This window comes from Pholcus phalangioides, unplaced genomic scaffold (genome assembly GCF_987345545.1).
Source record: "Pholcus phalangioides strain wild (caught in Gottingen) unplaced genomic scaffold, Ppha-v1.0 ptg000008l_1, whole genome shotgun sequence".
In the NCBI taxonomy this organism is placed as follows: Eukaryota; Metazoa; Arthropoda; class Arachnida; order Araneae; family Pholcidae; genus Pholcus; species Pholcus phalangioides.
Window position 1 is genome coordinate 45230315 of NW_028301601.1, and position 12941 is coordinate 45243255.

The window sequence follows — 12941 nt, forward strand, 5'->3', positions numbered from 1 at the left end:
TCGTCTGAAAAGTCATCGCTGGAAAACATTGTTACATAAGACAAAGTAGAAGAGGCATTTCCAGTAAAACATTGAGAGATATTTATTGTCATTATATATATTGTTGAAGCAAAATTGTTTTCTTATTATTCAATTCATTCATAACACCAATAATGTAATTTAGAAACTTACTACTCGTATTCATTCGTATATACAAAAGGTGGAAAAAGAAATGGTTTTCAAAAAAGCAATAATAAAAGGTTTCTAAGGATTCAATTGTTACACACAACAAGCAACAAAATGTAATGTTTCGTTCGTCAATACTTTCAACTTCATGTAGTCAATTAATTAATTTTATCTCAGTCAACAACGAACAATTGCGCAGAGGAAATAAGATACAATAACACACACACAAAGTGCGAAAAAAAATTACTTCCCAATGAAAGTAAAATGTTAATAACAATAATAAAACTGAGCTCTCCTTTCGCACTCTAAAGCTCATGCGCGAGTGGTCTTGGGCGCATGCGCATCGACTTCATTCCCCCTTCTTCGCTCCCTCTATCAGCTTAAACAGGAGCAAGAGGCCTTCCCTGTGTCAGTGATGAGTGTAACAGCCGCGAGGTGAAGACGTTCTTCAGGGGGAACGTTGCAATAACTCTCTCCGGCTCTCTTCTGTTGTTGTTTTTGCTCGTAACCATCCCGTGTTACGTCGGAAACGTGCTCTCGTTCCACTGTTTTGTTACGGCTTTTGGACTCGAGTGTTGTCTTATTATTACGTGATGGATTTGTAGCAAGAAAATGTGAGAAATCAGTGTTGATGAAAAAAGTCGATGTGTCTCTTCCTTCTCCATGTGACCGGGGAGGGGACATGAACTTTTTTTTCCCTGTGGATTTTTAGTCACAAGTCCCATGAAGTTTGAGTTCTGAAGTAATTGGCGCCGAAATGATTTTCTTGTTCGTCTACATGTTCATATTTTTCATGCTGTGGAAATGTGCCAAGAAGATATACGCCAAGGTATCGTCCTACTGTAGAACTTTACTCAGATTTGCTTCGGACCCGAGGGAGATCCGCTATGCGATCATGACGTGATCGGCGATTTCTGATGGACATTAGCTAGTCATCACGGATATCACTTGAATTATTATTATGAAGTTGTGGTTTCTTTTATATGAAATGTGTAGGTCTGGGGTCGTGTTGATTTGAGCACGATGCAGAGCGGGATGCGTAAAATTACGGCCTTCAGGGACGGTTCGAGAATTGTGAAATACGCGAGGTGCTCGAAAACTGCAAATCCCGACGATGACTTGGAGGACGTGGCGGTCCTTAGCAGTGCCGTTCCGGAGAACGTCAAGTACGGAACCGCCGGAAGCACGACGGCTAACGGACCTAGGGTGATACCGGGGATAATAACGTCTTCGGGTGGAGAGATGACGTGCCTGATAAGCGACCGCAGGATGGTCACGTCACCGAGTCCTCAGTACGCCACTGCGACCACTTCGAGTTCCACGGAGAAGCCTCAAACGGGATCTGGACAGTCACTGATCGACAACATGGCCAAGAGGGTCGTCAACCACGGGAGGTCCGGGAGTGAGTCCTACGCGTTCATAAACAGGGCGCACATTGGATCCGACATGGAAATACCCAGGAGGCACCGAGAGATCAGGAGGCGGGAGATCCGGAAGGAACTCGAGAGGTGGGAGACGTCCACGTCAAGTTCCGACAGGGCCGTGTGCAAGTGGACGTTCGTTTTCGATCCCTCGGGCCGGTTATGTTACTACTGGTCTGTCGTAGTCAGCGTGGCTTTCCTGTACAACTTCTGGGTCATCATATACAGGTTCGCGTTCCAGGAAATAACCATGGACACCCTCGAAGCCTGGTTCACTCTGGACTACCTAGCGGATCTGATATACGTGTTGGACATCGCCGTTCACTTCAGGACCGGGTATCTCGAGGAAGGGGTTCTTCAGACAGATTCGGTGAAACTCCGGCAGCACTACATCAACTCGACGATGTTCTACATAGACTGCCTGTGTCTCCTTCCTCTGGATTTCCTGTACCTGTCGATCGGTTTCAACTCGATCCTCAGGTGCTTCAGGCTCGTCAAGATCTACAGGTTCTGGGCGTTCCTCGACCGCACGGAACGCCACACGAACTACCCGAACGTTTTCCGAGCTTTGTCGCTGACGCACTACGTTCTGGTGATTTTCCACTGGAACGCCTGCCTTTTCCACATTATATCAAAGAACGGGGGTTTCGGTTCCAGGGACTGGTTCAGTCCCAAGGACGAGAGGTGTAGTGACGTGCTGTGCGAGTACTTGCACGGATTCTACTGGAGTACCCTGGCCCTGACGACCATCGGTGACCTGCCGAGGCCCAGGACTCGGGGTGAATATCTGTTCATCGTCCTGGAATTGGTGGTCGGTTTGTTTTTGTTCTCGGCTGTCCTGGGACACGTGGCCAACATCGTCACCAACGTCAGTGCAGCGAGGAAGGAGTTCCAAGGTAGGACTAATTTATCCACACATACACATTTACATATTCCTTATTTATCTACATTTAAATATTCATATTTTAGGGGGGGGTGTAGTGTTGGTAAACTAGATTTGGGGGAGATCGCGAAAAATTTCCCAGATAAAAATCTCTGGAGAATAAATTTATTTCATTTCTCGCAACGCATATGAAACCAATAAAATGCCTTAACTCTTAATATTGAGCTATTTAAAAAATGTGCCAATTGAAATTTTACAACCACGATAAAATCAATGTATATTTAGAGCAAATAATTTCATCACTTTTATCGTAGCGCGGTCATTTTTCTGCGCACGAAGGCTAATTATTCCGGGATCTACAATTTATTGCCGATTCCGAATGGCAACATACGACATTTTGCATCTTTTTGTAATCACCGAGTGGGGGCGGAAGGGTTGGTGTGCTAACCCCTCTGTTTGGGACTACCTGCGGTAGCAGTCTCTGTAGTCCTATTGCCGACGTATCAGTTGTACTACCGCGTCATGAAAAATCGAGCATCGAACTCGCAATACCTCTAAACATCCTTCAGTAGAGTATCTTATCGACCTGGGCTACCGCTCACTAGTACAAAATCAAAAATTAACAGACTATTCGATAGCAAAGTGCAGTTTAGTGGCTGTTTTATTTTGAGTGAAGTTGATTACGAGAAGAGCCGGAGCACAAGGAGGTGGGCACCGATAAAATAATTAAAAAATGGAGAGGGGGTCACTAATAAAACTCAGGTCAACAAAGTGTATGTCACCTACAAATTTTTCTTGTAAAAATAGGGGGGTTGGTCATCAACGATAAAGTTTTTGTCAAAAAAGGGAATGTCACGGACAAAATTATTGTCAAGAAAGGTGAGGTCATCAATGAAGTTCTTGTCAAGAAAGGGGAGGTCACCGATACAATTCTTATCAAAGGGGTTGTGGTCGTTGTGTTCGACAAAATTTGTTAAAAACAAGTGGAGGGGGTTAACTGATAAAAAAAACTTGTCAAAAATGCGGGGGGAATGTCGCTGATAAAATTATTGTGAAAATGGGGGGGGGGGCCGTTGATAAAATTCTCGTCACAGAGGGAGATGAAAGATAAAATTCTTGGCAGAAAAACAGGGAAAGCCACCGATAAAATTCTTGTGAAAATAGGAGGGGGGGGGGGTCGTTGATAAAATTTTTGTAAAGGGGAAGACGTCAACAATATCCGTGAAATTCATGTTAAAAAAGTGGAGTGGTGAGGGGGGGGGGGTTAACTGATAAAAATCTTGTCAAAAAGAGGGAAGGTCACCGATAAAATTCTTATCAAGAAAGGCTGGTTATCAATGAAGTTATTGTCAAGAAAGGAGATGTCACACCGATAAAAGTTTTGTCAAACGGGTTGTGGTGGTTGTGTCCGATAAAATTCTTATTAAAAAAAGTGGAGGGGGTGGGTTAACTGATAAAAAACTTGTCAAAAAAGCGATGTCACCGATAGCATTTTTGTTAAAATAGGGAGGGGATCGTTTTTAAAATTCTTGTCACAGAGGGAAATCGAAGATAAAATTATTTGTAAAAAAGGGAGAAAGCCACCGATAAAATTCTTGTGAAAATAAGGGGGGGGGGATCGTTGATAAAATTTTTGTCGAGGGGAAGACGTCAACGGTAGAACTCTTGTTAAAAAAAGAGGAGGTGAGGGGGGGGGGGGCTTACCAATGAAATTCTTATCAAAAGAGTAAAGGCTGAAACACACTACACTGACGTGTTTTCTCGTCATGTCAGGGACTTTGTAAATTCTGATTCGTGGAAATTCTGTGACGTGGGTATTTCACGTCATATAATTTCAACGTTACAGAATTTCCGCGAATCAGAATTCGCAACGTCTCTGACGAGACGTGATAATCGCGTCACGTCAGCGTAGTGTGTTTCGGCCTTTAGTCGAACGCAGGGAAATTTTAGTGACTGCAGCATTGCGTCTGACGTAAATCCATTTGACTGGCTTTTTTTGTTCCATTTCAGTTTGTGACCCTTGCTGCATGCCATTCTCCACACAACAACAGAAAAATCCCTTTCTTTTATTCCTCTTAGTCTATACATACAGAACGGTCGTAAAAACTGATACTCCCAATCCAAGGGTCATTCAAAAACGGTCCCTTGAAATATATAGAATACTACGCCAAAGGACTTTTCTTCTAACTTTCGCTATAAAAAACCCCTTCGATTTGTGTTTGAGAAATATCCTGAAAAAATAATCTCGTGCTCTTTCTGGAAGAAAGAAATCCAAGATCCTGTTTTTATATAGTCTATATAATGCAATTGAGACGGGCTACGGACGTCAAAACGAATGAACTGGAAAAGAAGCCTGGAAAAGGAAATCCTAACACGAAATGGAACCGTCAAAAAGATTTCGTTTCCCCGCTAGGGAAATTCAGAAAACGCTTGACCCACCATCGACATGAAGAACGAAATTTATTCATACGTGTGTGTCTGTCCCTACATTCTCCCCAAAAGCGTTGCATATTCATAGTTACTATGTGTGTATTTTGATTTTTTTTTTTCGTATCGCGCGGATTCGGGCTCGATTCCACACATTCCCCCATTCATTTTACACAAAAGTGGGTTTTCTGTGGTTTTCCCACCCCCCATCTTCGAGTAGCGAACTTCATAAAAAAAAGTCTTGCCATAATTAGTTATTACTGATTTCTCTTTCTCGGTATCGTTCTTCCTTTGCTCCACGACACAATTGATTGCCGAAGTACAGTAGAGTCTGGATAATCCGAGTTGAATGGGTCCGAAGGCAACTCTGATTTCTGAAAACTCAGATTATCCAGAGAAAAACAAACACTATAAATCGGCTTTTACAGGGGAGGGGAGGGGGGGGGGGGGTCTTAGACTTAAGTGTTCGTATTTGCTCTTTACTCTCATTTATTTTGTTCTTAATTCAATAGTTCGAACTTTTCGAAGGTTCCCGACCTTTTTTACCCGTGGTTCCCTTGGCCTTGTACTTGTTTATCCGTGGCTCCCCAGGAAAGTCTAGAAAAAGAATCGCTTCAAAGTGCTGAACCGGACGATATATATGCAGGGGTTTCCTTGAAGTGGCGGCAAACTCAGAGGGGTGATACTAGGCATCAAGAGGAACAAAACTTATCGTTGAACATAGTATCGCAAACCGCGTTTATAGGCGGTAAAAATCTCAAAAATACTTATGAAAGGGGCAGACATCGCGCCAGCTCACCCGGTGTTTTTGAGTGCGTCTGATCGCTTACTCCGTCGCGTCGCGGTCGGCTGTGCAATGGTCTTCGTGCAACTTCGAACAACTCCTGTAATAATCTCTCTTCGTCCACTTTCTGACATTGAACTGTATCGTAATCATGCTGTCAATTAAAACGTTTTTTCTACTTATTATTGGCATTTTTGTCCAACGCATCATACGTATTTTTGCGATTTTCACCGACTAAACGTTGTTTGCGATACCATGCTCTATGGCAATTTTTGTTCCTTTTGATACGAATTTTTTTGTTTTCATAAATTTAAAAACTTGTCATTTATTAATCACAACGATCCCGATGCTAAATAAAACCATAATTAATTAACTAATTAGTTATTCAAATTCGCGAAAATTGGTAAAAATTCGAATTTTCAGAAAATTTACATTTTTACTAATTTTCACGAAAGTTGATAGATTTACCGAAGTGCTTGGTAAAAGTCCGAAATGTAAAGGTTTACAAGCGTTTTTCGGGCTTTTACCAACTCACCTTGGTAAAACCTAGGTCTTACCGGTAAAACCAACCACTCTACGGGCTTTTCCCGTAACATATACACCAGGAGTCTTCAGCACGTGGCCCGCGGGACACTCGTGTAGTATAGCTATAGCTTATTAATCAACGGGACAGGGAGAAAAGTCAAATGTTGCTAGCAGTTTGTCAGCGGTTGAAGACCCCTGCACTACACGACTCCCCTAGGAGCCACGACCCACACTTTCGGAACCACTGGTTTAGTTTATTAAGATTATATCTGCCAAGACCAATGTATGGCCACTTTATAAGGGAGGCTGAAAAGGGTTCTTATATCTCTGGGGCCCCTATGAATTTTATTAATTTTTGTACACTCTAAATTTAATATAGAAGGGCTTGTGGAAATTTCTGGCAATGAGAGTAAATGCCTTGAAATTTCATGTTACGTAAGTATCGTGTTGAAGGTCTGCCTGCTCTCTTCGGATATACTTTTTCAAATGGGAAGCCGGCCCGCATTCACGCCTCGAAGATGAGAACCGCAGAAAACAACCTTGAGCCGACCAACCACTGTGCTGTCGGTGAGGGTTGAATCCGGGTTCTCGCTATTTCAGTCCGTCACATGACCGCACGACCGACTGAACAGTGACTGTTTTGTTGTTTTGTTTTGAATGAAGTTGATTACGACGGAAGCCGAAGCAGGAAGAAGGTCACAGATGAAGTTCTTGTCAAGAAAGGAGATGTCATCGATGGAATTCTTGTAAAAAAAAGGGGGGGGGTTGCCGATAGAAGTCTCGTCAAATGAAAAGGTGGTCATCGATGGAATTCTTGTCAAGGGGAGGTCAAAGATGAAATTCATGTCAAAAACGTGGGCGTTGATGAAACTCTCCTCTAAAGGGTAGTGTGTTAATCTCCGATACATAAAATTCTTGCAGAAAGGGAGAGAGGTCAGTGATAAAGAAGAGAGTCGTCACCGATAAAATTCTGGTAAAAAAAGAGGGTGTTGCAGATAAAGGTTTGGTCTGGGGGGGGGGGTGAAGGTCACCGAGAAAATTCTTGTTAAGGGGGTAGGTAAAAGTGAAAAGGGGGGGGGGGTCGTTGATTAAATTTTCGTCAAAGACGGGTGCTGATGGAGTCCGCGATAAAATCCTTTGCAAAAAAAAAAAGGGGGATCACTGATAAAATTCTTGTGAAGAAAGGGAACTCACCGATAAAATTCTGGTCAAGCAAGAGGAGGTTGCCAGTAAAGGTTTTGTCAAAGGAGGTGAGGGTTATATACCAATAACATTCTTGCATATCATCTGAATAAAATTGAAATTGATTCATCCTTCGGATCAAATGTCGGTCATATTCATTAAGTAAATTCAAAATTTTTTTTTTTACCCATGTGGTAGACGCCACCCTTTGTCATTATTCTGTTCAGTCTTATGTGTGAAACCATCAGGTGCGGTGGTGTCACGTAGTCGTTAGAGTGTGTGTCTGCGTTTCGTGTCAAATATGAGACATTCACGACAGTTCTTTCGATCTCGTAATTTGTCTTTTTTTGCCGCCTCCCTCTCTTATTATTCTCATCTCGTTCTCCTCGGAAAAAAACCATCCAGGCCATTAACTCTCATCGCGTATATTTACTCAGCTGGTTATCGCCATTTTTTTTTTCCTTTTCTTGTCCTTATCGAACCACGATTTTTTGACGTAATTATGAACACTTACTCCGAAAGAGCCATCTATCTATTTATCCACACATATATTTACACTTAATCGAAATCATACTATTCAAACACACTCCTAGTGACAATATTGATCAGGTGAAAGTTTGAAACTGATGCTTTGGCGAGCTAAAATAAAAGGCCCTATTGATCGGTGGGGCTCGCGTTTTTTGTAACCTGGCCAAAACACGTGCTGTGCATGTGTGAGGTAAATTACCTGTAATTTAGTTATCGTAATTTCTGAAAACGACGAAATTGTAACCGCTGTGCACTTGCGAATATTGCTCGGTAGCGTCTGAAACTTTGGTCAGAAACGCCGTAAGCTACGTAAGCGCAGCAGCTGAAACACCGCATCTGTGAACGATTTCTTGGTAGAATCTTGATTTTTTTTGGTTGGGAACGTCTCAGGTCATATAAGAGTCGCACCTGCGAAAGATTTCTTGATGGAATCTGAGATTGATTAGTACAGTTTGCCCCCCGTATTCGCCGTTTCCATATTCGCGGTTTCCGTATTCGCAGTTTTTTTTCCTTTACTGGAATTATTATTTTTTTGCAACACTCAGAAATAGTGAATTTCACACTCATTCATGTGTTTTGTTTACAAAATTTGAGTTGTGCATTTTTAGGATGGCTCGCTAATGACATTACTGTCATCACTAGAGCCGTCAGCTACCAAGAGAGAAACAGTCACCTCAGGTTGGAATAACCTTTGACCACAATGAGCGCTAAAAGACACAACCATTTCTTCAGAGCCAACTGAAGAGATTATAAAAGAGATTGTCACGTTCGCGAAACAGGTGGGTGGAGAAAGGTTCAGTGATATGGGTATAGAAGAGAAGGCGAACAGCTAATTAATAGCAATTGAGAGGCATTGGCCGAGGAGGAATTAATGCAGCTGATTGCTCTTGAAACAAGCGGTACTAGACGAAGAAGATCAAAATAAAGAAGTGAAAGACAAATTCACCATGAATAAAATAGCGGAAGGGTTTTGCACGTTCAAATCAGCAATAGATTGTTTTCATGACATAGATCTCTCTATGGTAGCTCTTCATATGTAGAGAAATAGCTGGAGGAAGCCTTGTCATCATATTCCAACATACTTGTTTGATATGAAGAAGAAACGGCAAACAGAAAATCGCAATGTTCTTTCAGAAAACATCGCCAACAATCGCTGCATCGTCTTTTTACATACCCTCATACTTCTGCGTCACGCTGCTGTTCTCATGCTATTCAATAAACGAGACATACAGGAAAAAAACTATGGTTTCGGTTATTCGCGAATTTTCCGTATTCGCGGTCACCCCCGGAACGTAACCCCCGCGAATACGGGGAGGGGGGTAACTGTATAACTCTAAGTTCCGCGTAAGCGTTGCACCTGTGAAAGATTTCTTGATAAAATCCGAGATTAGTCAGGAACGTCGTGACCTTCACGCGAGTTTTTGATGGAATCTAAAATTGGTCAAAAACGTCAAATGTCACGTACGCGTCGCGCATTCGAAAAATTTCTTGATAGAATCGTGGCCAGAAACGCCGAAACGGGGAAAGATTTCTTGAAAAAATATGAAATTTGTCAAGAACGTCTCGTGTCACGTAAGCACCGCACCTGTGAAAAATTTCTTTATCAAAATCTAAAGCATTCGTCAGTTCAGTGATGAATGCCTTATTGACAGCAGCAGTGGTGCGTCTCAGCTACGATGCTTGCCCTATTTCTCCCTAACCAGAACATGGCCCGCCGCTCTGTCTCAACGACACGCTGCTTACTTTTTGGTCGCAGACGGCCAAAATGTTTCTGCTCACGCAAAATTACCCTGGACACCAAAGATGTACGCACCACATTGTCATACCACGCACACAAAAAAAACAGGTCCACGTGTGCAAAATAAAAATTAGAGGATACGTCGGGCAGAAGCAACGCATGCCATAAAGTAGAGCTTTTGAACACCTTATATAACGCCGTGATGTTCAGAAATTACGATACACTGATATGTTGACTTTTTCACGCCTGATATCCGTATCAAATAGTACTGGTGCGGATCCGTTCAGCAAAAATATTAATTAAATATACGATTACACTACGCGGATAATGATCAATACTTTATAAATAGGCGCATCTGTTACTCTCACTTATACTGTGTAACACAGGTGTGGAAGCACAACGCGAAACACGTAGCCTATAAGTATGACATCATAAAACGTTAAAGCCACGCACATATAAACACCAGAGCCAACCTTAGGGGTGTGCGACATTCTTACACGGATCCGTGTTTTGGAGACACCACACCCCACACTTACGGAAACGATCATTTCTTCCATAAATTCTGAATTTTCATCAAATGGCTTAGTTAGTTGGCTTAAATCCATCAACTCTGGGATTCTGTACTTCCATACACATAGAAAGAAATAATTCTGGATTATTTGTTTTAGTAATTCTTAATTTTTCCAGCAGTGAAGAAATTATTTCTTTCACTTTGAATTTTTGTCAATTCTGAAATTATTTCTTTCATATGTTTAGAATTTTCATGTGTATTCTGAATTTACATCATTGGAGCTGGAGTAATTTTTTCATGTATTCTGGATTTTCATGGGTGCAGTGAAATACTTTTCTCATGTATTCTGCATTTTCATGGGTGTGGATGCTAGAATTATTTCTTTCACTTTGTGTGAATTTTCTATTCTTCTCCCCACAGAATATATAAATTGGCGCTTAGGAGCACTGAAATTATTATGACACCTCTGCTTCGCTATTAATTTCTAACCGGGCCCCACGTCTGGGAGAGAGAAGGGTGGCCCTAATACACACACACACACACAAAATTTTCCTAGCGTGCCTCAATTCATTACAAATGTTTTATAATTTTGAATTTTATTCCTTTATTCTCATAAAAGAGTAATGTTTACGTGGTGCATATAAAGTGCATTATTACCTTGTGCATACTTATGATGTAATTGGATCTTCCGAATGGATAGAGACGACAAAGCCACAGGCATCGCCGTAGTACAAATGGTCTAATGAAGCTTTTGACGAGTGGGTTTGAAACCGAATATATATGCGTCAAGGGTCTCTCCCCCCCCTCAGAAATTCGGAAGCATCCATTGAGCTCCACTCATTTAATTATTCCAGCGGAATACCGCTATGTGAAAGGGGAGTATGAATTTCCTATCATCGAGGCTGGTTAAAACACGGATCGTAATACCCACTGTATTTTTCCACAATTACAAGAACAGGGACAAGTTACATTCGGCAGGACAGGACTTGGGCTGGTGCGAAGGTAGCGGGTGCACCGGGCCGCTAAATTTCAGGGCCGCAAAACGGGAGAAAGATACTTTGATTACATTTTGACCTGAACGCTTTTAACAAAACAAATAGCTTAAAATTCCGTCCAAGAGCTCTAAAATTCAGACATCGAGCCCTCTGGCATAGGGTTTCCACAGAACTCCCCCCCCCCCCACCAAGCCAAGGATGCAGATAGGTCTAGTAACCCGGGGGTGCTGGACCAGGTAGAGATCCGTGGGCCTTATTCGTGGCCTGCAGGCTATGTGTTTTTGCGCACCTGAACATGTTCCCCCATATCTATGCATTCAATTTTATATATACCCCTATGTCATTAATTGTGGGAGGAGTCCTGCTGTTGGTTGGCTTAGAGCTGTCTGGCCTGGTGCGGGGTTTGCCGGTCTTGAATGTCGTTGGATTTTCCATCGCGTTGGCCTACGTCTCCTGAGACGAACCAGCTTATATCCCAGGTCCTAAATTCTTCTTTTAAATTTATTCAAAATTACAAGAGGGAGGCATTATTCATGATTGACCGGCTAAAAAACTATCTAGTTGTGGCTGTGGGTAGATAATCGGTTCTCTAGCTTGACAGCACCGCCCCCCCCCCCCAACCTTTAAATGTCTCGGGGCACACTTGAAATTTTTTCGCTGGGCAGCGGGCACTATTGTTCAAATTTATTGTCAAGTGGCTTTCTCAAATTTTTTTTATGACCATGAAATAGCAGTTTGATATTAATTATTGGGTGCAAATTTGGAGCTGGGCGTGCACCGGGGAGGGTTCACGGTTACTGAGGAGTTGCGAAACTTCGCTTTAGAGGGCCGCAAAATACTGAAGCCCGCCCCTGACAGTCGGCCTCATTTTATCGGAATGTGTAAAAACGGATAAGATCCTCCAGAACCTTAAGTCCTCCGCTTTATATGTACGGCTTTTATATAAAAGGAACCAAGCGCCATTTTCAAGATATACCGACATCTGAGCTATTGAAAAAGAGGTGGGATCTTTATATTTAAATAGAACCAAGTGAAACACGCACACAATAGGCTGTGATGCCGTATGTGTACACTTGAACCAACTACCTAACTGAATCGAAGATAGCTTTTCCTTAATTTTGATTTAATGGCGCTTGGATTTCATTACATTTGTAATCGAATATTATCTTCAACACATTATCTGTTAATACATATCAACCACTATACACATAAATTTTTTTATTCAATAAAACATTTGGAATTAATAAAAGATATGTTACTAGGTTAAGATAAATACATTTGAGGCAGGTTCTAGCCTCCAAGTATTCGAGTTGTCTTCAGTATGTAAATTTAAATCTTGTTCGCTGTTGAGCCAATAGAGAGCGCTAACTTTTCAAACGAGGAAGTAAAAATCTTAGGAGCTTTATTGACATTGATCGTCCGTCAGTTTTCAATGTACAAACTATACTGACGTTGTAAAATGGCAATCGAATTAATCTTGTATTGTGTGCTGGAATCATTGATATCCGATTAAGCGGGGTCGACTGTACTTACAAGGTTGACGTCTTCGGAAATTTTTGAAAAGAATTGCCGCTGTGTGATTCTACTCATTTAAAAATATACACAAAAACATTTTTAAGCAACACTGCGGAATAATTATTATGTATCACTAGAAAAATTTAAATACAGTCGAATCCCGTTATGACGAACTCCAAGAGACCGGAGAAGTCACTTCGTTATAATGAAATTGCGTTATAAAGGAATTCAAGCATTGTTCCTATGTAAACTTATCTGGGGGATTAG

The 12941-nt window shown here is 41.8% G+C and overlaps 1 protein-coding gene across 1 annotated transcript in view; it reads left to right on the forward strand.

Moving 5' to 3' along the window:
• The first annotated feature begins 576 nt into the window (after positions 1-576).
• The window catches only part of LOC149084377 (cyclic nucleotide-gated channel alpha-3-like), a 162897-nt gene continuing 150532 nt past the window's right edge, over positions 577-12941 (forward strand). The window contains exon 1 of the mRNA XM_089234765.1: positions 577-2482. Coding sequence (XP_089090891.1) covers positions 1189-2482 — 1294 coding nt within the window. The 5' untranslated portion in view covers positions 577-1188. The remainder of the gene's footprint in view (positions 2483-12941) is intronic.